Source organism: Cnephaeus nilssonii, assembly GCF_951640355.1.
Source record: "Cnephaeus nilssonii genome assembly, chromosome: 12".
In the NCBI taxonomy this organism is placed as follows: domain Eukaryota; kingdom Metazoa; phylum Chordata; class Mammalia; order Chiroptera; family Vespertilionidae; genus Cnephaeus; species Cnephaeus nilssonii.
Window position 1 is genome coordinate 78,059,121 of NC_137083.1, and position 24,722 is coordinate 78,083,842.

A 24,722-nucleotide genomic window follows, 5' to 3' on the forward strand; every position below is an offset into this window, starting at 1 on the left:
AGACAGAGGTCCAAAAATAATTTTAAAAAATACAAAAAGAGGATAAATGGCAACAAATACAGTGATACAGTATGATGAGCATTTAATTAGAGAGAAGGAAATATGGTACAAAAGCAGTATTGGAATATGTAATAGCTGAGAATGTCAAAAAACAAATGAAGACTTCAAGAAACCTCAAATACCAAAATGAAAAAACAATAAAAATATAAATTAATAACAAAAACAAAAAAGAAAATCTGCACAAATACTTAGAAATTTTAAAGACTCTCTCAAGCACCTGGCAAATCAAAGGGGAGATCAAAGCTGCAACTGAAAACCACTCAGAAAATAAAGCTAATAAGAATAATATCCAAACCGAAAGGGAAACACCATAAGTCATATTAAGAGAAAAAACTCACCAGCCTTAAGCAATTTATTTTTTCGTTTAGTAATTAAGGAAGATGAATGAACCAAACATGACTCCATAAGCTGAAAAGGACATCCACAAAAATGTCTACACCTCACATGATACAAACAGTGAGTTTAGCAAGATTGCAGAGTACAAGGCAAACATACAAAAATAAATCATAGCTTTATAATCGGAAAGCAGTTTTTAAACGTGTATTATTTCTGCCCTAGCCGGTTTGGCTCAATGGATAGAGCGTCAGCCTGTGGACTGAAGGTCCCAGGTTTGATTCCTGTCAAGGGAACATGCCCAGGTTGTGGGCTCGATCCCCAGTAGGGGGTGTGCAGGAGGCAACTAATCAATGATTCTCTCTCATCACTGATGTTTCTATCTCTCTCTCCCTCTCCCTTCCTCTCTGAAATCAATAAAAATATATCTTTTTTAAAAAGTGTATCATTTCTGCCTGGCCAGTGTGGCTCAATAGTTGAGTGTTAACCCATGAACCAAGAGGTCATGATTCGATTCCTGATCATGGTACATGCTCAGGTTGTGGGCTTGATCCCCAGTAGGGAGCGTGCAGGAGGCAGCCAATCGATGATTATCTCTCATCATTGATGTTTCTATCTTTTTCTCCCTCTCCCGTCCCTTCCTCTCTGAAATTAATTTAAAAAAAATATTTTAAAACCAATAAGCTTCTAGCCAGATTAACTAAGAAAAAAAGATACAAATTATTAACATAAAAAATTAAAGAGGTTACATCACTACAGACCCCATGGACATTAGATTAATAATAAAGGAATATTATGAACAATTCTATGCCCATAATTTGATAACCTAGATGAAAAGGACCAATTACTTGTAAGACATTTTGCCAATACTCATAACAAGAAAGACACACTCGGAATAGGATTATATCTGTTAAAGAAATTGAATCAATAATTAATATCTTCTAAAACAGAAAGTGCCAAGCTCAGATGGTTTCACTGGTGAATTGTACTAAACACTGAAGGAAGATTTTATACCAATTCTGTACAATGCCTTATGGAAGACAGAAGCAGAGGGACTACTTCCTAACTCATTCTATGAGGCCAGTATAACTTAATATCAAAGAGAAACAAGGATTTTACAAGAAAAAAAGACTACATACCAATATCTCTCATGAACATAGATGCAAAAGTCCTCATCAAAGTATTAGCAAATCAAATCCAACAAAGTATAGAAAGAATTATACACCATGACCAAGTGGGATTTATCCCAAGTATGCAAGGCTGGTTCAATATTTAAAAATCAATTACTGTAATCCATTGCATCAATAGGCTAAAATGAAAAATCACAGCATCATATCAACAGATGCAGAAAAAACATTTGCTAAAATCTATTCATGATTAACACACACACACACACCTCTCAGTAAACTAGGAATAAAGGGGAACTTCATCAACTTGATAAAGAATTGCCACAAAAAAGAAACCTAGAGCCAATATAATATTTAATGGTGAGAAAATAGAAGCTTTCCTAGTAAGATCAGGAGGAAGGACGGATGATTCAACACCCCTTTTCAATAATGTACTGGAAGTTTTTGGCTACTGCAATAAGACAGAAAAAGAAATAAAAGGCATACTGGTTGGGAAGAAGGAAATAAAACTCTTTGTTTGCAGAACATCTCTGTAGAAAATCTGAAAGAATCAACAAAAACCTCCTGGAACTAATAAGCTATTATAGAAAGGTTTCAGGATACAAAGGTTAATATACAAAAGTCAATCACTTTCTTATACACCAGCAATAAACAAGTGGAAACTGAAATTTAAAAAATATATACCATTAACAGTAGCACCTTCCCCTCAAAATGAAATACCATTCCACCTTCATTCATTAGACGACTCAATATTGTCAGGATGTCAGTTCCTTCCTATTTGAACTATATATTCAGTGCAATACTAATCAAAATCCCAGCAAGTTATTTTGTGGGTACCAACAAAGTGATTCTGAAGTTTATATAGAAACCCAGAATAGCCAACACAAGGTTGAGTGTAGAGAGCGCCTGGGAAGGCACATGGGCATTTCTTTAATTATTGTCAGCTGAATCCAGTGTCTTTGGCAGAGCCATGTCCTGGAAACACGCCTTGCCAGAGGCAGGAGTGTTGTCAACTTGACCTTCAGCCCAGGTGCCAGAGGGTGGGTTTCGTTATCTAAATCCAGCCAAGCACCAGGAATGAATACAACTCGGGCCCACCCAAGACTGCACAAGATCTCCTTTGTCTTTACTTTTAGTAAAACTTCCTGGTTTTTGCTGTATTGGCTCTGGGTCCATGTCTCTCCACCAGAGGACAGTGGTCCCACCCAGCCCCAGCTTTTTCCTTCCATCTCTGTGTCTCTCTTTCTTTCATTCTCTCAATCCCCAGCAGCCCCTACTCAGGAACCGGACCGCTCTCTAGCTGCGCTAGATGTGGAAAAGAGAGCAATATTTACAGCTGAGGAAGACCAAAGAGAGAGGACTGACATTACCTGATGCCAAAACCTCTATGAAGCTACAATAATCAAGACATAGTAGTACTGATGGAATTAGACAAGCAGATCAATGGACAAAATGGAGAGCCCTGAAACAGACCTACTAAATATAGCTGACTGATCTCCGAGAAAGGAGCAAAGGCAATACAATGGAGAAAAAATGGTCTTTTCTACAAATAGTGCTGGACATCTATGCACACAGAAATGAATCTAGACACAAATCTCACCCTTCACAGAAATTAACTCAAAATGAATCAGAGACCCAACTATGAAAGGCAAACCTATAAATCTCTTAGAAGATAACAAGAGAAGAAAATCTACATGACCTTGGATGTGGCAAGGAATTTTTAGATACAACACCAAAGGCATGATAAATAAAAGTAACAACTGATAAATTAGACTTACTATTAAAATTACTATTTTCCTTGTCCAGTGTGTTCACTAAATAAACTGGGTAAAGACCACATTATATGTTATCAGGGAAATGTAAATTTAAAAACAAGACACCATTCATTACACCTATTAGAATGGCCAAACCCAGAACACTGACAACTCCAAGTGCTGACGAGAATGTGGAGCAACAGGAACTCTCCCTCACTGCTGGTGGGAATACAACGTGGTACAACCACTGGGAGACAGTTTGGTGGTGTTTTACAAAACTAAACATATTCTCACCATATGATCCAGCAATCATGCTCCTTGGTATTTATCCAAAGGAGCTGAAAACTTATGTCCACACACAAAAACCTGCACACAAATGTTTATAGCAGCTTTAATTCATAACTGCCAGAACTTGGAAGCAACCAAGATAGCCTTCAGTAGGTGATGGATAAACAAACTGTTGTATATACATACAACAGAATATTATTCATCAATAAAAAGAAATAAGCTATCAAGCTATGAAAAGAACCTTAAATGCATATTACTAAGTGAAAGGAACCAATCTGAAAAGTCTACAAACTAGGTAAAACCATGGAGACAATAAAAAGAACAGTGATTGCCAGGGGTCAGAGGAGAGGAAGGGATCAAGTAGGCAGAACAAAGGACGTTTTTGGGGGTTTTTTTATTATATTTTTATTGATTTCAGAGAGGAAGGGAGAGGGAGCAAGAGACAGAAACAACAATGAGAGAGAATCATTGATCAGCTGCCTCCTGCACACACCCTACTGGGGATCGAGCCGGCAACCCAGGCCAGGCATGTTCCCTTGACCGGAATTGAACCCGGGACCCTTCAGTCCACAGGTCGACGCTCTATCCACTAAGCCAAACTGGCTAGGGCAGAACACAGTACTTTAGGGCAGTGAAATTACTCTGCAAGACACTATAATGATGGATACCTGTCATTGTATATTTGTGCAAATCCATAGAATGTACAACACCAAGAATGAACCTTAGAATAAACTATAGACTTAGGGTAATAATGATGTGTCAACACAGGTTCAACTCTAACAATGTATTATGCTGGTGGGGGTACTGATGATTGGGGAGGCTATGCATGTGTAGATGTAAGAGGTATATGAAATATCTCTGTGCCTTCCACTCAATATTACTGCGAACCGTAACTGTTCTAAAAACTAAAGTCTATTTAAAAAATTAAGCTAAGGTTAAACAGAAAGTATCAATGTGAGCGGGTGTGCATAAGCATGTGTATACACTCACATCTATGTATTTACTAGTATATCACTAAAATGAAATATCTATTTCTCCTACCAAAAGAACAACGTGATATTCATCCTCAGAGCCTAGATTTTTATCTCTAATCCTATTCTCCCCACTAAAAAGAACTAGGAGTCTTGGGGTATAGAGAATGAGGGATGGGCCTGAAAAAACGCTGTTATCAAAGAGCAATGTTTGCACGTTTTGAGATGTATCAAAAAAGATTCAGAAGCCAGGTGAAAAGAGACTCCCACTAGCTACATTCTGACAATTTGAACAATAAAATGAAAAAGTTTGATTATAATTAGCTAAATCATAATTAACCAATTATAAGTAACTAAAACAAGTTTATGAAGCCCTAATTATATAATGATTCTCAAAGAAAAGTGGAATTCCTCTTCTCAAGTAACTAGCACTGCATGCAAGTTTATTTTACTCATAAAGGAGAGTGCAGAGACTGGTAACAACCATCACCTCCAAAAGAAAGACTGGGTTTTCTTACCAATAAAATATAACAAATTGATCCATGGGACGGAAGTCTTGCTACTTTCCCAATAACCACTTGTAAGACAGCATTCTCAACACTCACATCCCTCACACCCCCTACAGAGTGCTCATTTTCATAAATGCTCTTCTATTAATACAAATCATTAAAGAAATGTGTCAAGACATGGATTTTACAGGAATAAGAGGCCTTCCAATAAACCCAGGGCCTTGAGACATGCACAGAGAAGTTCAAGCCTTGTAGCCAACTCGAGCATGCTTTCAAATTGACTGGAAATGTACGGAACTCTTCTCTTTGCTTGGGTGTCTTTGCAGGTTGGTAGTTTTAACAATTGTTCTTTGTCCTTTTTCTTTACTATTCTCCTTGTCCTGTGTGCTCACTAAAAGAACTGGGCAAAGGCCAAGGACAAAGACAGAGTAAAACTAACGTACTTGGCTTTATTTAACTTTAGTATAAAAGGCCAGGATGAGAAATAGATCATCCTGCTGCTGTTAAAATCTTTCACTAAACTGTATTTGCCTTGACATCCCATAGGAGATAGTGTGAGGAGGTAAGTTTATTTGTGAGGCTTCAGGTAAGGAAAAATTAAGTTCCAGAATATTAGTTTCGTGGTGATGCTCCAAGCACAGAAGACAAAAGTCAAATGCCTGAGAAAGGACTGTGCTTGGTGCACTCTAAGAATAGCAAGGAGACCAATGTGTGTGTGGCCCAGGGAGCAAGCGTGGAAGATGTGGTTGGATACGCAGCCAGGGTCAGGTTAGTAGAGTGTGAAGATCACGGTAGGGACTTTGGATTTTATTTTAAGTATCACTAGAAGCTTTGGATGGTTGACCGAAGAGAAGCAGAAGACTCTTACTCTGGGTTTGAAAAGATATCATTCTGCCTATTATGTGAAGAACAAGACTAGATTGGGGCTATAGTAAAAGCTGTCAGAGCAGTTAAGAAGTTCTTGCAGCCCTCCACGTGAGAAGTGGTGATGGCCAAGTCCTGGAGGGACAGCAGTGAAGGAAGTGAAAGTGTTGTAAGTGAGGCTATTTTGTGAAAGTAAAACCCAGAGGACTTTCCAATGGGCTTCATACAGTAATCACATGCTGCCAAACAACGCACAAGAGAAATGTGTGCTTAGGCAATATCTTCACTGTGTGAGCATCACGGAGTGCACCTACATCAACCTGGATGGTGAAGCCTACTACTGTAACTGTATGTGCATACTTTCATTCGACTGATGGCACAGTACGTGTGCTCACATCACATCACCACAACATGCGAGTAACTGTTGCACTACAACATTATGATGGCCCTGGCATCACTAAACAATAGGAATTTTTCAGCTACAGTATAATATTATTAGACCACTGTTGTATGTGCCATGTGTCATTGTCAAAAGCACGGTTATGTGGCCCATGATTGTATTTTTATTTAAGATTTTTAGGAGAAGGAAGGGAGAAAGAGGAAGAGATTTGAAGAGAGAGAGAGAAGAGAGAAAAACATCAATGTAAGAGCAGAACATCAATCCAGTCCGGCCAGTGTGGCTCAGTGGTTGATCATGGACCCATGCAACAAGAGGTCACCTGTTTGATTCCTAGTCAGGGCACATGACTGGGTTTCAGGCTTGATCCCCAGCAGGGTGCGTGCAGGCAGCAGCCCAAAGATGTTGATGTTTCTCATCAATATTTCTATTTCTCTCTCCCTCTCCCTCACCCTTCCTCGCTCTCTAAAAGCAATAAAAACAAATTTTAAAAAACAAACAAAAAACGATCTAGCTATGTCCTGCACTCCCCCTACCAGGGATCAAGCTCACAACCTAGGAATATGCCCTGACTGGGAATCAAACCAGCCCCATCTTGGTGCAAGGGACAATGCTCAACCAACTGAGTCATACCCAGCCATGGCTCCATTATAATCTTTTGTATTTTTCCATTGTTGTTTTTTTTTTTTAAGAGAGAGTAGAAGTGGGGGGGGGGGGGGGTTGGGGGAGAGACACACACATCAATTGGTTGCCTCTTGCACACACCCCAACCAGGGCTAGGGATCAAACCCACAACCCTTCGGTCCCTAGGCCGACGCTCTAATCATGGAGTCAAAGAGGCCAGGGCTCCATCATAATCTTATGGGACCACTGTTGTATGTGCTGTCATTGACCAAAACACTGTTATGTGGCCCATGACTGTATATTTAGCCTGAACAATACATGATGTCACTTATTGAGGTGGAAACACTGAGAGAGGTTTTGGGATGATAATAAATAGTTCCACAGAGGACACATTAACTTTGAGATCTTCTTTACACATATTAAAAATGGTTAAGGCCCTGGACATTTTAGCTCAGTGGACAGAGCGATGGCCTGCAGACTGAAGGTTCCGGTCAAGGGCACATGCCCGGGTTGTGGGCTCGATCCCCAAAGGGAGACGTACAGGAGGCAGTCTGTCAGTGATTCTCTCTCATCGTTGATGTTTCTATCTCTCCCTCTCCCTTCCTCTCTCTAAAATCAATAAAAATATTTTTTTTAAAAAAAGAGATGGTAAGAAGGAAGCTAAAGATATAGGTTGTGTTCAAAGCAAGAAAAGAGATGATAATTTTTAGAGTCACCACCATATAGATAATATTTAAAGTAACTAAAATGAATGAGACCACCTAATGTATGTGAGAATGAGCAAAAGAGGGAAGAGAGACCAGAGAGGAAGGAAAAAGGCAAGAGGATGTGGTATCCTGAAAGTGTAAGTTTGTGTTTTTTGTTGTTGTTGTTTTCAAATAGGAAGGGAGGGAAAGAGATAGAAACATCAAGATGAGAGAGAGAATCATTGATCGGCTGGCTCCTGCATGCTCCCTACTAGGGATCGAGCCCAAAACCCTGGCATGTGCCCTGACTGGGAATCCTCCTGGTTCATGGGTCAATGCTCAACCACTGTGCCACACTAGCAGGGCCTGAAAGTCTTTTAAAAACACAACAAAATAAAACAAAGAGGTCCAATCCTGAAGGTGGCTAGCTGCAGGAAATGGTACTGAGTAGTGAAGGTGAGCGTGGCAATATGACATCCTTGGTGACATTGCAAGAACAATGTCAGCAGAGTAGGAGGAAGAAAACCGACAGAAGTAGGCTCATGAGAAAATGGTCAAAAATAAGTTGCAGAAATGTTTGCTATAAAAATGAGCAAAGAAGCAATATAGTAGCTGAAAAGGATGTTTGGTCAAGGGAAGTGATTTGTGCTCAAATGCTCATGGTAATGATCCATTGGGAAAAGAATTCATGATGCCAAGGAAAACTGAAGGTCCATAACAAATGCAAGGGGACAGACTCCAGGACACAAATGTAAGATCAGCCTTACTTCATCCCATTCTGACAATAGGGAACATGGAATATATAGGTAAAGATGCAAGCAGGAAAGACTTGACAGGAGTGAATGTGGAATTTCTTTCCTGGTTGCTTCTATTTTTTTTCATTGAAGTAATAAGCAAGATCATGGATTGAAGAATGAAAACAATGGGAGGACACGTTAGAAGGTTGAAGAAGAGCGAAGGTGGTTAAACAATCATCACTGATAACAAGAGAAAGAATGTCTAAGTAAAGTGGGATGAGTGGAGGGCAGCAATCATGACCTACTTGTGATTTGGGGTCATAAATTTAAAATTAAACTAGTTGGCAAGTTTATGGGTTTTTTTCTGTCGAAAAGTGCAGAATTTGGGTTTTGTTATGAAGGCAAAGCAGTGGGAGAACAGCAAAGGAGTTGAGGGTACATAAGAGAATGACTACAGGGAAGGGTCAGAGAATCTGACCTGGAAAAGGATGGTAACAAACCCTGTTGTAAGATCACCAGATTGGAGGACTCGACATGGCTGGTGTGGACATTAAGAGACAGTGAGCTAGGAAAAGAAGAGGCAGGAAGTATTTACAGGGAACAATTGTTGAAAGTGAGATTTTGGAAGTGAAACAGTAAGTGATACAATGACAAAGGCAAAAGCATGACCATAAGAACAAGTGGCTGGGATGGGCTGGAGAGTAAGACTGTTTAGGGCATCAAGGAGCTAAGGGTCTGGGTATTGAATAGATTATTAAAATTGGCAACAGGAGCCCTGCCAGCGTGGCTCAGTTAGTTGGGTGTTGCCCCTTTCACTGAGAGGTTGCCAGTTCGATTCTGGATGAAGGCACATGCCCAGGTTGTGGACTCAACCCTCAGTAGGGGGCGTGCAGGAGGCAGGCTGTCCATGTTTCTCTCTCGTTGATGTTTCTCTCTCTCTCTCCATCTCCCTTTCTCTCTCTCTGAAATCAATAAAAACATTTTAAAACATGTTTTAAAATTGGCAATGGGAACCCTAGCCAGTTTGGCTCAGTGGATAGAGCGTCGGCCTGCAAACTGAAAGGTCCCGGGTTCGATTCTGGTCAAGGACACATGCACAGGTTGCGAGTTCAATCCCCAGTGTGGGGCTTGGAGGAGGCAGCTGATGAAGGATTCTCTCTCATCATTGATGTTTCTATCTCTCTCTTCATTTCTATTTATGAAATCAATAAAAAATAAATTTAAAAAATTAGCCCTAACCAGTTTGGCTCAGTGGCTAGAGAGTCGGCCTACGGACTCAAGGGTCCCAGGTTTGATTCCAGTCAAGGGCATGTACCTTGGTTGCGGGCACATCCCCAGTAGAGGGTGTGCACGAGGCAGCTGATCAATGTTTCTCTCTCATTGATGTTTCTAACTCTCTATCCCTCTCCCTTCCTCTCTGTAAAAAATCAATAAAATATATTAAAAAATTTAAAAATTGCCGAAACCGGTTTGGCTCAGTGGATAGAGCGTCGGCCTGTGGACTCAAGGGTCCCGGGTTCGGTTCCGGTCAAGGGCATGTACCTTGGTTGCGGGCACATCCCCAGTAGGGGGTGTGCAAGAGGCAGCTGATCGATGTTTCTCTCTCATCGATGTTTCTAACTCTCTATCCCTCTCTCTTCCTCTCTGTAAAAAATCAATAAAATATATTTTTTAAAAAAATTAAAAAATTAAATAAAATTGGCAATGGGAAAAGCAGAGGAGAGTAGGAAGGCAGGTGCTCAACTGTCAGAGAATGCAGGTGAGTTCTCAGAAGGCTGCTAATAAGTGCAACCCAAGGGACCTGTGGGCCACTCTGAAATGTTACTTAGAATTTCAAAGATTTTCACTAGGAAGTAACTGTATACAGTACAGAAAAAATTAAATTAAGGGGGGAAAAGTCATACAAAAAATAACTAGTGGAAAACATATATAAATCCAAGTTTGAAATAATCCTATATATTAAAGATGTAATATGCAAATGGTCGTTATGCCATGAAGCATAACGACCAACAGTGTAACAACCAGATCACGGATCAGCAGGAGGGTGGGGCAGCGAGCTACAAGTGGTCAGCAGAGAGCTACAGGAGGGGGCAGGGCAGCAAGCTTTGAGGGGAAGGTGCGGGGGGCAGAGGGAGCTATAGGAGGGTGGGGCAGCAGGCGGAGAGCTACAGGAGGGCGGCAGCGAGCTACTGGCTACAAGCGGGCGGCGGAGAGCTACAGGAGGGGGCAGGGCAGAAAGCTATGGGGGGGGTGAGGGAAGGGAGTCAGGGGAAGCTACACGAGGGTGGGGCAGTGGGCGGAGAGCTACTGGAGGGCAGCAGCAAGCTACTGGCACACGGATTCATGCGCAGGGCTACTAATCCTATCTAATAAAGAGGGAATATGCTAATTGACCCTCACGCTGTCGCAAAGATGGTGGCGCCCACAGCCAACAAGGAGGGAATATACTAATTGGCTGTCCCACCCTCAAAGATGGCAGCACCCACAGCCAACAAGGAAGGAATATGCTAACTGACTGCCTGCCCTCAAAGATGGTGGTGCCCACAGCCACAAGATGGCAGCATCCAGTCCTCTCAGCCCCACTGGGGCAGCAGGCACACGGCACGGCCGGGCCCGCCAACCAGGCAGGTACAGTCACTCCGCGTGCCTGCCTCTGGAGTCCCCCAGTTCCCCCAGCCCCCCAGCCACCCAGGGCCGCCCGAGGCTCAGCTATCCAGGGCCAGCTGAGGCTTGCGCTGCCAGCAGTGGCAGCAGCAGAGGTGTGATGGGGTGTCGACTTTCCCTGATTGCTGAGTTGCCTCCTGCCCAAGGGCCCCTGGACTGAGAGGGGGCAGGCTAGGCTGATGGACCCACCCACCTTCAGTGCATGAATTTTCATGCACCGGGCCTCTAGTATGGTGATAAATGTCCACCAAAAAGTGAAATGCAGAATTCTGATCATCCAAACTTCACTTCTGTCACTTTACCTAACCAGACCCTGCTGGAAAGAGAGATGAGATTTACAGAATATTTGAAAGCTTTCCCAAGAATTGTAACTATATAATAGCAACACATTTGACACCAAAAATATTGTATGGAAAATTATATTTTAAAAGATACAGCACTTTTTAACTTTTCTCTAAAAACTGCATGACATTCTATAAGCATCAAGAAGGCATTCAACTTCAGAGAAAAAGCCTGACACCATATCTAAATTCTATGCAACAGATGCTAAAAACATTGCCAGTGAGAGACCATATCACACAAACATCCTCTGAATACAGCATGGAACCTCATCCCTTAGGCAACTTATAAAACAACCAACCTTGTCTAAATTTTGGAAACTACTTTGGGCAACCAGCTCTATTCTACCTTTTGCAGACACATTAGCTTACTGAAGACACCTAACAGTCCAACAGACAAGACTAGAATACATTTGGTCTCATGTAACCTAGCACAGCACAATATTACGCACTATGGAACTTTTATTCCCCCCACCACACACAATAACACAATCAGCTTTAAACAAACACTACAGGTTCATAAGCCAAAAATATACTATGAGCTGTCATCCTACTGGCCTAGACTTACTCTTTATTCCAGTTTTATTTATTTCTTTTAATAAAATATTTCTCTACAGGAGAGAAACCAAGATGGTGGCATAGGTAAACACCTGAACTTCCTGCCTCGTACAACCACTTCAAAACTACAACTAAAAGACAAAACGGACATTATCCAGAACCACGGGAAGGCTGGCTAAGTGGAAATTCTACAACTGGAAGGGAAGAGAAAAGCACACAGAGACTCAAAGGAGCTGCGGAAGTAAAGTGCAGAGGTACAGAGGTGCGCGCGCGCAGAGAGGGCTGGCAACTGAGTATGTGGCTGGCTTTTTCAATCCTCAGGGAGACACAAGCTCCCAACTGCTCTGAACTCCAGTTCCGGGCGAGACTCTGGGGACCCAAACTCATATGGGGAGAAACTGGACTATCTTGCAGCGGGCAGAACTCGAGGGCGGCTTTCTCTCAGAGGTGCTTGCAGCAATTACCAAGGGACACTGAGACCCAGGGGCCTCTGAGGGCAGGGCAGACGGGAAGCCATTGCTGTTTGTTCTGCCCTGAGACTCCGCCCCATCCAAGCTGTGTGCAGAAGCTTTTGCATATGAATGGCCTGCTCCTTTGAAATTTAAACTTACCTATCAAACTGCAGCTTAGTCAGAGAGATCCAGAACATCCAAAAGAAGGCCCTAGACCCCACAGCAGCATGCATTGCTTCACATCTGGGCCTCATCTGGGCACCTCCAAAACCCAAACCAAGAAGAGGAATCTGTAGATCTCTCTGTAGCTCCCGCTAGGTGGCCTCAGGCAGAGGCTAAATTAGCACCTCCTTGGAGATCCAAGAGCCAGTGTACCCAGGGGTCAGAGTAGGGCCATCCAGATTATAACTCCTCAGATCCATAAGGGACACACTCAGGGGGCAGACTCAGTGAGCACCAAAGCCCCATTAAAGCAAGTCTTGCCTCATAAGGGTGTCTCCAGCACAGAAGTTCTCCCATCGTAGACACAGCTGATCCTCACAGCCAATTGGCCTGGAGGTCAATTCCTCCCAGTGATACCAACAACAATCAAGGCTTGACTACAACAGGACTGTGCACACAGCCCACAAAGGGGTGAACCAAGAGTGCCCACCTCAGGTAACTGGGGAGACTGAGCCACTGGGCCCTATAGGACACATAGCAACAAAGCCACTCACTCTATCAACTCAGAAAAGCAGCCAAAATGCAGAGACAAAGAAACAGGTCACAAATGAAAGAAATAGAGGAAAGCAAACTACTGGATATAGAGTTCAAAACCACGGTTATAAGGTTTTTCAAGAATTTTCTAGAAAAGTCCAATAATTTTAGTGAGACCCTCAAGGATATGAAAAAGGACCAACTAGAAATTAAGCATACACTGACTGAAATAAAAAATAATATTCAGAGATCCAACAGCAGACTAGAGGATCCCAAGAATCAAGCAAAGATTTGAAATACAAAGAAGCAAAAAACACCCAACCGAAAAAAAGAATCCAAAAATATGAAGATAGTGTAAGGAGCCTCTGGGACAACTTCAAGCGTACCAATATCCGAATTATGGGGGTGCCAGAAGAAAAGAAAGAGCAAGATACTGAAAACCTATTTGAAAAAATAATGACAGAAAACTTCCCCCACCTGGTGAAAGAAATAGACTTACAAGTCCAGGAAGCGCAGAGAACCCCAAACAAAAGGAATCCAAAGAGGACCACACCAAGACACATCATAATTAAAATGCCAAGAGCAAAAGACAAGAGAAAAACAGTTAGTTACCTACAAGGGAGCCCCCATACGACTGTCAGCTGATTTCTCAACAGAAACTATGCAGGCCAGAAGGGAGTGGCAAGAAATAGTCAAAGTGATGAATAGCAAGAACCTACAACCAAGATTACTCTACCCAGCAAAGCTATCATTCAGAATTGAAGGTCAGATAAAGAGCTTCACAGATAAGGAAAAACTAAAGGAGTTCATCACCGCCAAACCAGTATTATATGAAATGCTGAAAGATATTCTTTAAGAAGAGGAAGAAGGAGAAAAAGGTAAAGATAAAAATTATGAACAACAAATACATATCTATCAACAAGTGAATCTAAAAATCAAGTGAATAAAAAATCTGATGAACAGAATAATCTAGTGAACATAATAGAATCAGGGGCATAGAAAGGGAGTGGACTGACAATCCTCGGGGGGAATGGGGTGTGGGGGGTGCAGGAAGAGACTGGACAAAAATCATACACCTACGGATGAGGACAGTGGGGGCGGGGGGAGGGGGAGTAAGGGCAAGGGTGGGGTCGGAACCTGGTGGAGGGGAGCTACGGGGGGTGAAAAAGAGAAACAACTGTAATAATCTGAACATTAAAGATTTAATTTAAAAAACATTCTCTACAGATATTAAATAATTTCTACTAAATCAGGACTGTAGGGGAAAAAAAGAGTAATCCGTTTTTTCACTTCATCAGGATTATCCAACTATTTCAGTACAGGAAATTTCAGAACTCTGTATACAGACAAATGCTAATTGTGCAAATTATTATGTGCATTTTCATGATTTTTATTAAGTTCCAATACCTGTTTCCACAATATTTTCTGTTTCTGTTGTCTCCAGACCATCCATACTGTCCTCATCTTCCAATGTAGTTTTTCCTCTACTTCGAGGCCTATAAAGAAATAAATATATATAGTTAAATATTAAATTTTAAGTCTTAGAATTAAACTCAATGTAAAGCACCAGTTGTAGGTACACAAAATAAAATAAACATTTCTAACACTTTACTATATTAAATAGTAATATAATACTTTACAGTCATTTCCCCCTCAAATCCTAGTGTGCCTTTTACCTGCATGTGAGGACAAGCCCTGATTACTACGTTTGTGCCATCGTAACTCACTTTCTCAATTACTCTGCATTTTAGGCTTTGTCCCTCGTTTAGCTAATCTTCAGATGCTGCCCTCTGTCTACAGTCTTGGTCTCTGATCACCTAATGGGTTCCTTTCAAAGTTCATACACCAGGTTATACCACTACATCTAGTATTAAGGAGTGACGCCCAGACAGGTATATTTTTAAGAAAACAATGCACACCCTGTCAACCACTCAAAGAGAAAAAAGTCTAAAGTAATAAGCAAGATTTAGTCATATCAACCTTACAAGTGTGATGAAATTTAACTTATAAACACTTCAGTAAAGTAAACATAAGAGCTGTGGTATCCTGACCGGGTAGCTCAGTGGTTGAGCATCCACTCATGCACCAAGAGGTCGCTGGTTCGATTCCCGGTCAGGGCACATGCCCAGGTTGCGGGCTTGATCACCAGTGAGAAGTAGAGGAGGTATAGGAGGCAACTGGTCAATGTTGATGTTTCTCTCTCAAGGATGTTTCTCTCTCTCTCTTTTCTCCCTCCCCATTCCTCTCTCTTTTAAAAATCAATAAAAACAGTTTTTTAAAAGTGTTGTTGTAAAGTGGGATTCTTTGACCCAAACAATTTTAAAAAAACACACTAATGTCTTTAAATTTTTTCATGTCTTGTAATTAAGGGATAAAAATGAGTCAAAAAATTAAAACAAATAAAATAAAGAACATGACATTACATATTTTAAAAACTTAGAAATAGGCAAAGCAGTATTCAGATTTCAGCACATAAATTATTACTTAAAACGAAAAAATACAAATAAACTCAGTATTTAATTGAGAAGCATTAAAAGAATAAAAAATAAAGCATTGTAATGGAAAAATAAAGCAAAAGGCTGTTTTAAACAATAGGAAACCCATTTAAATCTTATTTAGTGCACTCAACAATTAAAACAAATAAAGGAGATATAATAATTTTTAAATAAGAATTTTTTAGAGTTAAAGTGATCGAAGTCCAAATGCTTTTATAAATGAATTATTGCACACTGTCAAAAGGTCATCTCTACCCAAAAAATACAATTAAAAAGAAACACCTGAACCAAAACCCTAATAAATATAGCAAAAAAAATACATAGATTTAAAAAGTATTACCCTAGCCAGTGTGGCTCAATTGGTTGAGCATCATCCCATGCACCACATGGTCACTGGGGTTCGATTCCCCATCAAGGCACATACCCAGGTTGTGGGCTCGATCCCCAGTAGGGGGCGTGTAGGAGACAAACAATCATCAATGTTTGTCTCCCACTCCTTCCCTCTCTCACAAATTAACAAAAACGTATTTTTAAAAACCTAAAAATATGAGTAAGTATAATCAAAATACAAGCATGATTTAATATTAGAGATTTGTCAATATAACACACGAGGTCAAACAGCCAAAACAGCATCATTTCAAATTTCATGAGGGGAGGGGAGAAAGAGGCAGAACTAAATATGAGACTTCAAAAACTTAATGTCCATATTAATCTTATAAATTAAAACTAATCTGAGTTACTAAAATAATATAGGAGACTTCTACTTAAAGCCACCTGGAAGTAAGATTCAAAATTACCCTCCAGCCATCAACAACTAGAAAACCAGACCAAATATAAGAAACAGCCATTATCAGACACTGGACAACAGGCAGGGACAGGACTGGAGTCTGAACAAAGGGAAATAAACAAGGTGAAGTCTGCCATCACAAAAGCTGTCTGCATGGAGTTAATTTAAACTGCACCAGAGAGTGGCACTCACAGACGGGCAGTTGTGCTGAAAAGGGGGGACAAATCATCAGTGCAGGAGGCTAAAAGAGGTTACAAACTATGGGACAGAATTTCTGTGCTGTGGAGTGGAAAGAGCTCTCCAGAACCCTGCATGAGGTGACCTGTGAGTTTTTATCTGCATACCAATCTGTATAAATGTGCTGTAAAACCCCATAAGGCTGAACAAGAACACCTTCAAAAAAAGGACGATTATAGAAGAGTTGCAATACAAGCAAGCCCCAGAGTTCACAGAGTGCTAAGAAAGACTATGGATTCAGTAGACTATGCATTCAGTAGAGACCACAGTGGAACGTTCTTCAGGAATAGGGCTAACGAATGCTATTCTAGACCTAAAAGAGCTGACAAGTAAGTCTCAACAGAACCCAAATGATCCACAACTAACTTCCCTGACAGGCAAGAAAAAAAGTTCAACACTTATGAAAGCATTACAAAATCTAGCTCTTAGCAACCACAAAATCACAATATGTGGCATCCAATAAAATTTTACAAAGAAGCAAAAAAAAATGTCAGCCATAATCAGAATAAAAATCAAAGAATAGAAACAGACAACAAAAATGATAAAAGGGACAAGACTGGACATTAAACCAGCTATATCAATATGCCTCATACGCTCAAGAATGTAACAGAAAATGAATATGAAGAGAGAAATAGAGATATTAAATATAAACAAAATGGAACTCATAGAGGTACATTGAAAGATAACCTCAGCACTGGCCAATGCGGCTAAATGGTTAGAACATCAACACTCACACCTAAGAGTCTCAGATTCAATTCCCAGTCAAGGGCACATACCTGGGTTTCGGGTTTGCTCCCTGCCCCATGGGGGTGCATGAGGGAGGCAATCAATTGATGTCTCTCTCTCACATCAATGTTTGTTTCTCTCCCTCTCTCTCTCTCTCTCTTTCTCTCCCTCTCTCCCTCCTTTCCTACCTTCCAATCAACAACAAAAAGATAACATCTAATAAAAATTTCACTTTGAAAGATCAACATCTGATTAGAAACAGCAAAAAGAAAAAAAAAAAGATAACTGACCTTAAAGACATAGCAAAAAAAAAAAATCTATCCAAAATTAAAGGACAAGTGAAAAAGGACAAACAGCTACAGGTGGCTTTACTGATTAATTCTATTAAGCATTTAAGAAATAATACTAATCCTATACTATCTTCAGGATGTACTGGAGGAAGGAATACTTCCTAACTCATTCTATGAGGTAGGCATTACGCTGACAGCAAAATCAAAGACATAATCAAACATCCATCATAAACAAAAATCCTGTTTCACAGAATTTTAAAAAGGGCATTCTACCACCCATTTTCCCCAGATATTAAAATTATCATACCAAATCAAACTAAGAAAAATGCAATACAGCCTGTTTTTTCACTAAAAACATACAAAAAAATCTCAAGCAAGGGGGTCCAGTTCTATATATGATTTAGAAATATGCCACCCACTGAATGCAAATATAAAACATGAAAATAATATATGGAACAACTATTTGAGTTTCCTTAACCAATTAACTACCATGCATCCAAGACAGAAACCATCCCCACATGCCACATTATTTTGAATTTAATTAAAAAAGTAAATTTGCAATGAATATTATAAAAAATAAATACATTACAATTCGGGTGTTCTTGAATATTTTCAGCTAAAAATTCTCATGAAAAATGATTTTAAAGTTGGTCAGGGCTGCCACTTAGGGAAAACATTTTTTCGTAGGCGCACGTGGCATGTGGGGAAGGTCCACTGCTTGCATCTACAGACGCTTATAGCATACAATGGGTTAAAAATACATAGCTCGCCCAGCCGGTGTGGCTTAGTGGTTGAGTGTCGAGCTATGAACTATGAGGTCACGGTTCAATTCCTGGTAGGGCACATGCCCAGGTTGCGGCTCAATCCCCAGTAGGGGGCATGCAGGAAGCAGACAATCAGTGATTCTCTCTCATCATTGATGTTTCTATCTCTCTCTCCTTCTCCCTTCCTCTCTGAAATCAATAAAAATATATTTTAGAAAAAATATATAATAACAGCAGGTTAATCGGGAACAAACACCAAAATGCAAAGTATTGCCAAAATGTCAGTGACTTCACTCACTACTTTACCTCTCCAGTATCCCCTGTACTGAATGAACTCAATGCAGTTTGAAACCCAGAAGAGCGTGCAGAGGAGGTGTGAGCGCCTGAGCTGATCTGCAACCTGCCCATGGGTGGGCCTGACCCTAATCAGTACAACACGACTTTCAGAAGTGAACTAATAAGATGTCTAGCAAAGTCCCAGGGTGACTACTTGGTGCTGCACACAGTACAGGCAGACAGCATCTATCACATGCCCATGAGACAAGTGATCATTTTCTCGTTGGCTTCTTGGACATAGCACTCTCCTAAAACTTCTCCCATATTTTTCCTTCTGCTGGTTCCGCTTCCCCTTTATTGACCTCTAAATAGTAGAGTGCCCAGGGCTCGGGCACAAAGTCTCTTCTCCACATACAAAGGCTCATTCCCTGGGCAATCTCACCCAGTCTCTTGACATTTATGCTGTCATTGGCCACAATTCCTCCGCTCCCTACCTGTCGACTGTTAACTCATATTTAACTGTCTACCCAAAAGCTCCACTTGGATTCAAACAAACATTTCAAAGTTAACATGTCAAAAAACAAATCTGATTCCACACTTGCTCTTTTTCCAGTGTTTCCTATCTCAGTAAAGAGTGACACCAATCACCCAAGTAGCTCGGCTTCATAATTTTAGATCCCTCTCTCTCATGCCCCATATATCACATCAGCAAATCCTGTCAGCTCTACCTTCAAGATATGTTCCAGTTACACTGTCAACAGCCTAATGTCACCATGGGTTTTTTGTTACTATTACAATTGGGAATTATATAACTCACCTTTACTGAGTATTTAGTATGTAAGAGACACTCTTATTACCATCTCTATTTACATATGAAAAAAGTGAAGCTCAGAGAAGATAATGGCTATGCCCAAATTTAATGGCTCTAGCTCCATAGCAACATTCTTAACCACTGACTATACTGCAATTAGTAGCCCCTGTTTCCACTCTCACTGGCCTACAGGCTCTCGGAACAATTATTAATGATAATTTAAAGCCTTAAATTAAATCAGGTCACTCTTCCTTCCTCTCAGTGGCTACTCATCACACCTAGAGAAAATCCTCCATGGCCAACTTGATGTGTTTATCCTGGTTCCCTCTGAGGTCATAGATGAGCACACTTCTCCTTCCACACCATGGCCCTGCGGTACTGCTTTCATGAACACACCTAAGATGTTCCACTTTAAAGCCTTTGCATACTTACCTGTTGTTTCATTTCACTGGAATGAAATCCCCATGAGTGTTAGAACTCTGTTCTATTCACTACCGCACTTTCAATGCCTAACAGTACCAGCCATATCACAGGCCCTCAAAACAGGCTTTGCTGAATGAACACAATGGTTCTACAACTCGGGAGAAAAATACACATTTAATAACAAGAATTGAGATAGCTACCTAACCATTCTAAAGATGCAAATTATAGCCCGGCTGGTGTGGCTCAGAGGTTGGGCGTTGACCCAGGAACCAAGAGGTTGATTTCTAGTCAGGGCACCGTCTGGGTTGCAGGTTTGATCCCCAGTAGGGGGTGTGCAGGAGGCAGCCCGATCATGTTTCCCTCTCAATGTTTCATTCTCTCTATCCCTCTCCCTTCCTCTGTCGATAAAATTCAATAAAAACATATTTTAAAAAATAAAATAAAATAAAATAAAGATGCAAATATACTTCTGCTTCCCACTGAGCAGAAAAATAAAATTTCATAGGGAGCCGAACTTGGTTTGTTTGTTTGTTTGTTTGTTTGTTTGTTTGTTTGTTTATTATTTATTTAATCCTCACCCGAGGATATGTTTATTGATTTAGAGAGAGAGAAAAGGGTGGGGGTGGGGAGAGAAATATCAATGTGAGAGAGAAAGAAGAATCAGTTGCCTCCCGTAGGCATTCTGACCGGGGATCAAACCTGCAACCTTTTTGGTATACAGGACAATGTTCCAAATGAGCCACCCGGCCAAGGACTGGGGTCAAAGTTTAAAAGTAAGCCATGTAACATAATACTAAATGTTTGTCATTAAGGGAAATAAAGAAAAAATAACAACTTTTAACACCACAAGGGAACAGACAAAACTGTCATCATTGGCAAACATCACCACCAACATCTATTAGAAAACACAGGTTAATTAACTGAAAAGTGAAGAGTTCTCAAAGATTGTCAGATCAACACAGTAACAAAAACATCAACTTTCCTGTACGTCATGCTGAACAACCAGCAGCGATAATCAATTCAAATGCAATGAAACAATCAAGTTACTAGGAATCACTTCAATGAAAAATATAATAAACCTTATTCATGAACATAAAGAAAAAAAAAAGTAAACAGAGAAAACCTAATATAAAAATGGACAAAGGATTCAAATAAGTCATGTGTAGACAAAATGATTCAACCTAGAAATATGACAAAGTGTTGAACTTCACCAAGTAATCAGGGAATTCAAACAGTGAGATGGGAAGTGAAAAACACTAATACAACCCAGGGACAGTGGGGACACAGAAGAGACAAAACTCGCACATAACAGCTGCAGGGGTGTGAATAATGTAGCGTATACTGGAAGGCAATTTAGTAATACGTACCAAATATAAGACATTCACACCATTTGCTCTGTCAGTTTCATGTCTAGAACTATACCCAACTTCACGTGCATAAATATCTAGATAATACATATTTGAGGACATTGACTATAGAACAAACAACATAAAAGCTGGTTGAAGGGATATTGAAATAAAGTATGTGCTAGCCATTCAATGATTTTCAGTCATTATCAGTACAAAAAGGAAGACCTATTTGTACTAATAAAGACCTCTAAGACTAAGACATAGTTTAATGAGAAAAAATGCACTACAGAATGTACATGATTCCATGAAAGTTTTATAAGTGTACACGCATGTATAAATAAGCATTTGTGTTTTATAACCATGTGTGTTTACACACAAAAAACACACAGCAAAATAGTTAGAATGACAGGCACTAAACTGGTAACAGTGGTTTCCTCTGGAGGCATGAAGGAAAACGAGGGCCAAGGAAGGGCCTTTCAATTCCTGGCAAGTTCTTTATAAAGAGCATATATCCTATCTAATAAAGACGGAATGTGCAAATTGACTGTCACTCCATGACAAAGATGACAGCTCCCACAGCCAATAAGGAGGGAATATGCAAATTGACACGACAAAGATAGCGGAGGCCGGGACAGGCCTCTGGGCAGCATGCGCGCAGGTGCGGAGCAGCCAGGGCGGGGTGGGATTCCTGCTATGGGGGGCGGGGAGGTGGAGGCAGCTACAGGAGGGTGGCAGGGCCAGAGCAAAGGCGAAAGGCGGCGGCCAGAGGGAAGGCCCGGGTCCTGGGTGCCAGAACGAAGCCGGTGCCAGCAGCCAGGGGAAGGAAGGCCTATTCTTGCACGAATCTTCGTGCATCAGGCCTCTAGTTCATCTATAATTTAGTAAGTGGGGGAAGGGTTAAAAGATGTTTTTCCTTGGGAACTACTAGGAGAGCGCTTTATCTTTTATGCTCTAGTATAAAATTAGTTTATTTCTAATCCCACTCTATATAGCAAACCTTCCAAAATGATGTATCTCATGACAGTCCTTAGGAGTCATATGCAAAAATAAAGGAACAGCCCTAACCGGTTTGGCTCAGTGGATAGAGCATCGGCCTGCGGACTGAAAGGTCCCAGGTTCAATTCCAGTCAAGGGCATGTACCTTGGTTGCGGGCATATCCCCAGTAGGAGGTGTGCAGGAGGCAGCTGATTGATGTTTCTCTCTCATCAATGTTTCTAACTCTCTCTCCCTCTCCCTTCCTCTCTGCAAAAAATCAATAAAATATATTTTAAAAATGTGTACCTTTAAAAAAAATTAAAAAGTAAAGGAATAGTTTATGGTATTTGGGGTTTGTTTATAATAATAGGTAGAAATGGCCTGATTTTCAACCTGTGATACTTCTAACCATTAGGAGACCACATAATACCAAACCACCAGGAATCTGAAAAATTGTGCCAATCATTCCGATTATTTAAAAAGAAAAAAAAAAATCCCTGTGACTATTTTGTTCAATAATTTGATATCTACCTTGTGTATGAACATATGTATATACCAGTGATGGCAAACCTATGACACGCGTGTCAGCACTGACAGGCATAGCCATTTATGAAACATTTGCTGCTCCTGAGGATGAAACATTTGCGAAATAATGTTTTTTCCTCAAAGTGACACACTACCCGAGTTATGCTCAGTTTTTTGGCGAAGTTTGACACACCAAGCTCAAAAGGTTGCCCATCACTGGTATATACAATACATACCTACACAATAAAAACTTAGTCACTACATTACTGTTCTATGGTCAGAATGTAACTTGCCCCTTAAGCCACCTAAAATATGTCACTTACTGAATATTATATAATTTTTCTTAAAAATATTACTAATACAGTAGTGTTTTTTAAAGAGAAAAAAAATTCTCAATAGAAAAACAAAGAATAAATAATATGAAGAGCAATTTTAAAATATGAAATGGACTTTAAACATGAAATATTCAACCTCACCAACAATTTTAGAAATGGAAATTAAAGCAAGGAGATATCATTTTACAAATCAAATGAGCAAAGGGTGATAATGCCCTCATCTGGGCATGTTACAGGAAGTCAGATGCTAGAGTATGAATGTAAATTGAACAACCAAACAGACAATATCCTAAATACAGAGCATATAGAATGCAGCTCTTATTTATTCTCTTGTGTCAGAAAGACACAAGAGGAAAATCATCCGGTATTATAAAGACTGAAATGTTATGCAAGTATTTGTCAGGGTAAATTTATGTAGCGATAAGAACATTATAGGCAAAACAAAGAAAAACGTCAAGAGTTTTGCAACTACATAGCTAATAATCATCACAGCAACTCAAAATAGGTATAATAATTAAATGACATCGTCCCTCCTACATTGTAAGTACAGTTGGATACATTTACAGCTGATAATTTCATACAGTGTGTCAACAGGTATGACTGTTTGGCTAAATTTGGGTTTTACAAAGACTTGAATATTTGGAGTGAGGAGGAATTACATATCATAATTACCATAAATAAAACTTCCTAATAAATACCTAACAATATTGTTTTTATTATTGTTTTATTTTTACCACTCTGCAACTGAAGAAGTTACAGTAGTATACAGAAATTTCAATAATAGACAGTTGTGAAGTTTGAGCATTTGTAAGAACGACAGTTAAAAAAACAGAAATGCAAAGCACAAGGAAGAGATCCATGCAGAGATCAATTTTTCAGAAGGGCCTTGAATTAAAAAATGACAAACTAAACTCACATCATCTACTTTGTTTACCTAAAATTTCCTTTAAAGTAAGACTTCTTGCAGGGAGGGGTACGTAGGAACTGTACTTTGCAAATCTATTTTTTTAAATGTATTGAGCCATTTTTAAAAATCTTCCTTATTTGCAGTCCGGGCTCCTGTCAGGTGCTCTCCTCAGACCCCAGGAACTTGGTTCCGGCTGCCCCACCCCTCCGTGGCTCCCTGCAGGCTCCACCCCACTCGGCTCTCCCCAGCCGCCCGCCTGTCAGGAGGCTTCCGGGGATCCCTGCTGCGGGCAGCGTGGTCCTAGGGCAGGGGGTGGGGTGTGGGGAGCAGCTCCAGTCAAGTTTAGTAAACCCCAGGTCGGCGTCAGGATTCAGCTGCGGAGGAGTCTGCCTGGGTGGGACAAAATTGCGCTAGAGCCAGAATCCCACCACACGGCCCCGCCCACCCTGTGAACGGTCATGATGTGATGGCGTCCCAGATAATTTGCATATTCCTCTATTTTATATATATATATATACTAGAGGCCCGGTGCATGAAATTCGTGCACGGGGGTGGGGGGTGGGTGTGCCTCAGCCCAGCCTGCACTCTCTCCAATCTGGGACCCCTCGAGGGATGTCCGACTGCCCGTTTAGGCCCCATCCCACCGCCTGATTGATGCCTAACTGCTCCCCTGCCAGCCTGTTTGCCCCTAACTGCCATCCCCTGCAGGCCTGGTCACCCCTAACTGCCATCCCCTGCAGGGCTGTTCACCCCTAACTGCGCT

At 40.7% G+C, this 24,722-nt stretch overlaps 1 protein-coding gene across 14 annotated transcripts in view; it reads right to left on the reverse strand.

The window, feature by feature from the left end:
- KMT2C (lysine methyltransferase 2C) overlaps positions 1-24,722 on the reverse strand; it is a 259,362-nt gene that overhangs the window by 174,699 nt on the left and 59,941 nt on the right. For all 14 annotated transcript variants that reach the window (XM_079786336.1, XM_079786335.1, XM_079786334.1 and 11 more), the window contains one exon: positions 14,466-14,554. In XM_079786336.1, the coding sequence (XP_079642462.1) occupies positions 14,466-14,554 (89 nt within the window). The remainder of the gene's footprint in view (positions 1-14,465; positions 14,555-24,722) is intronic.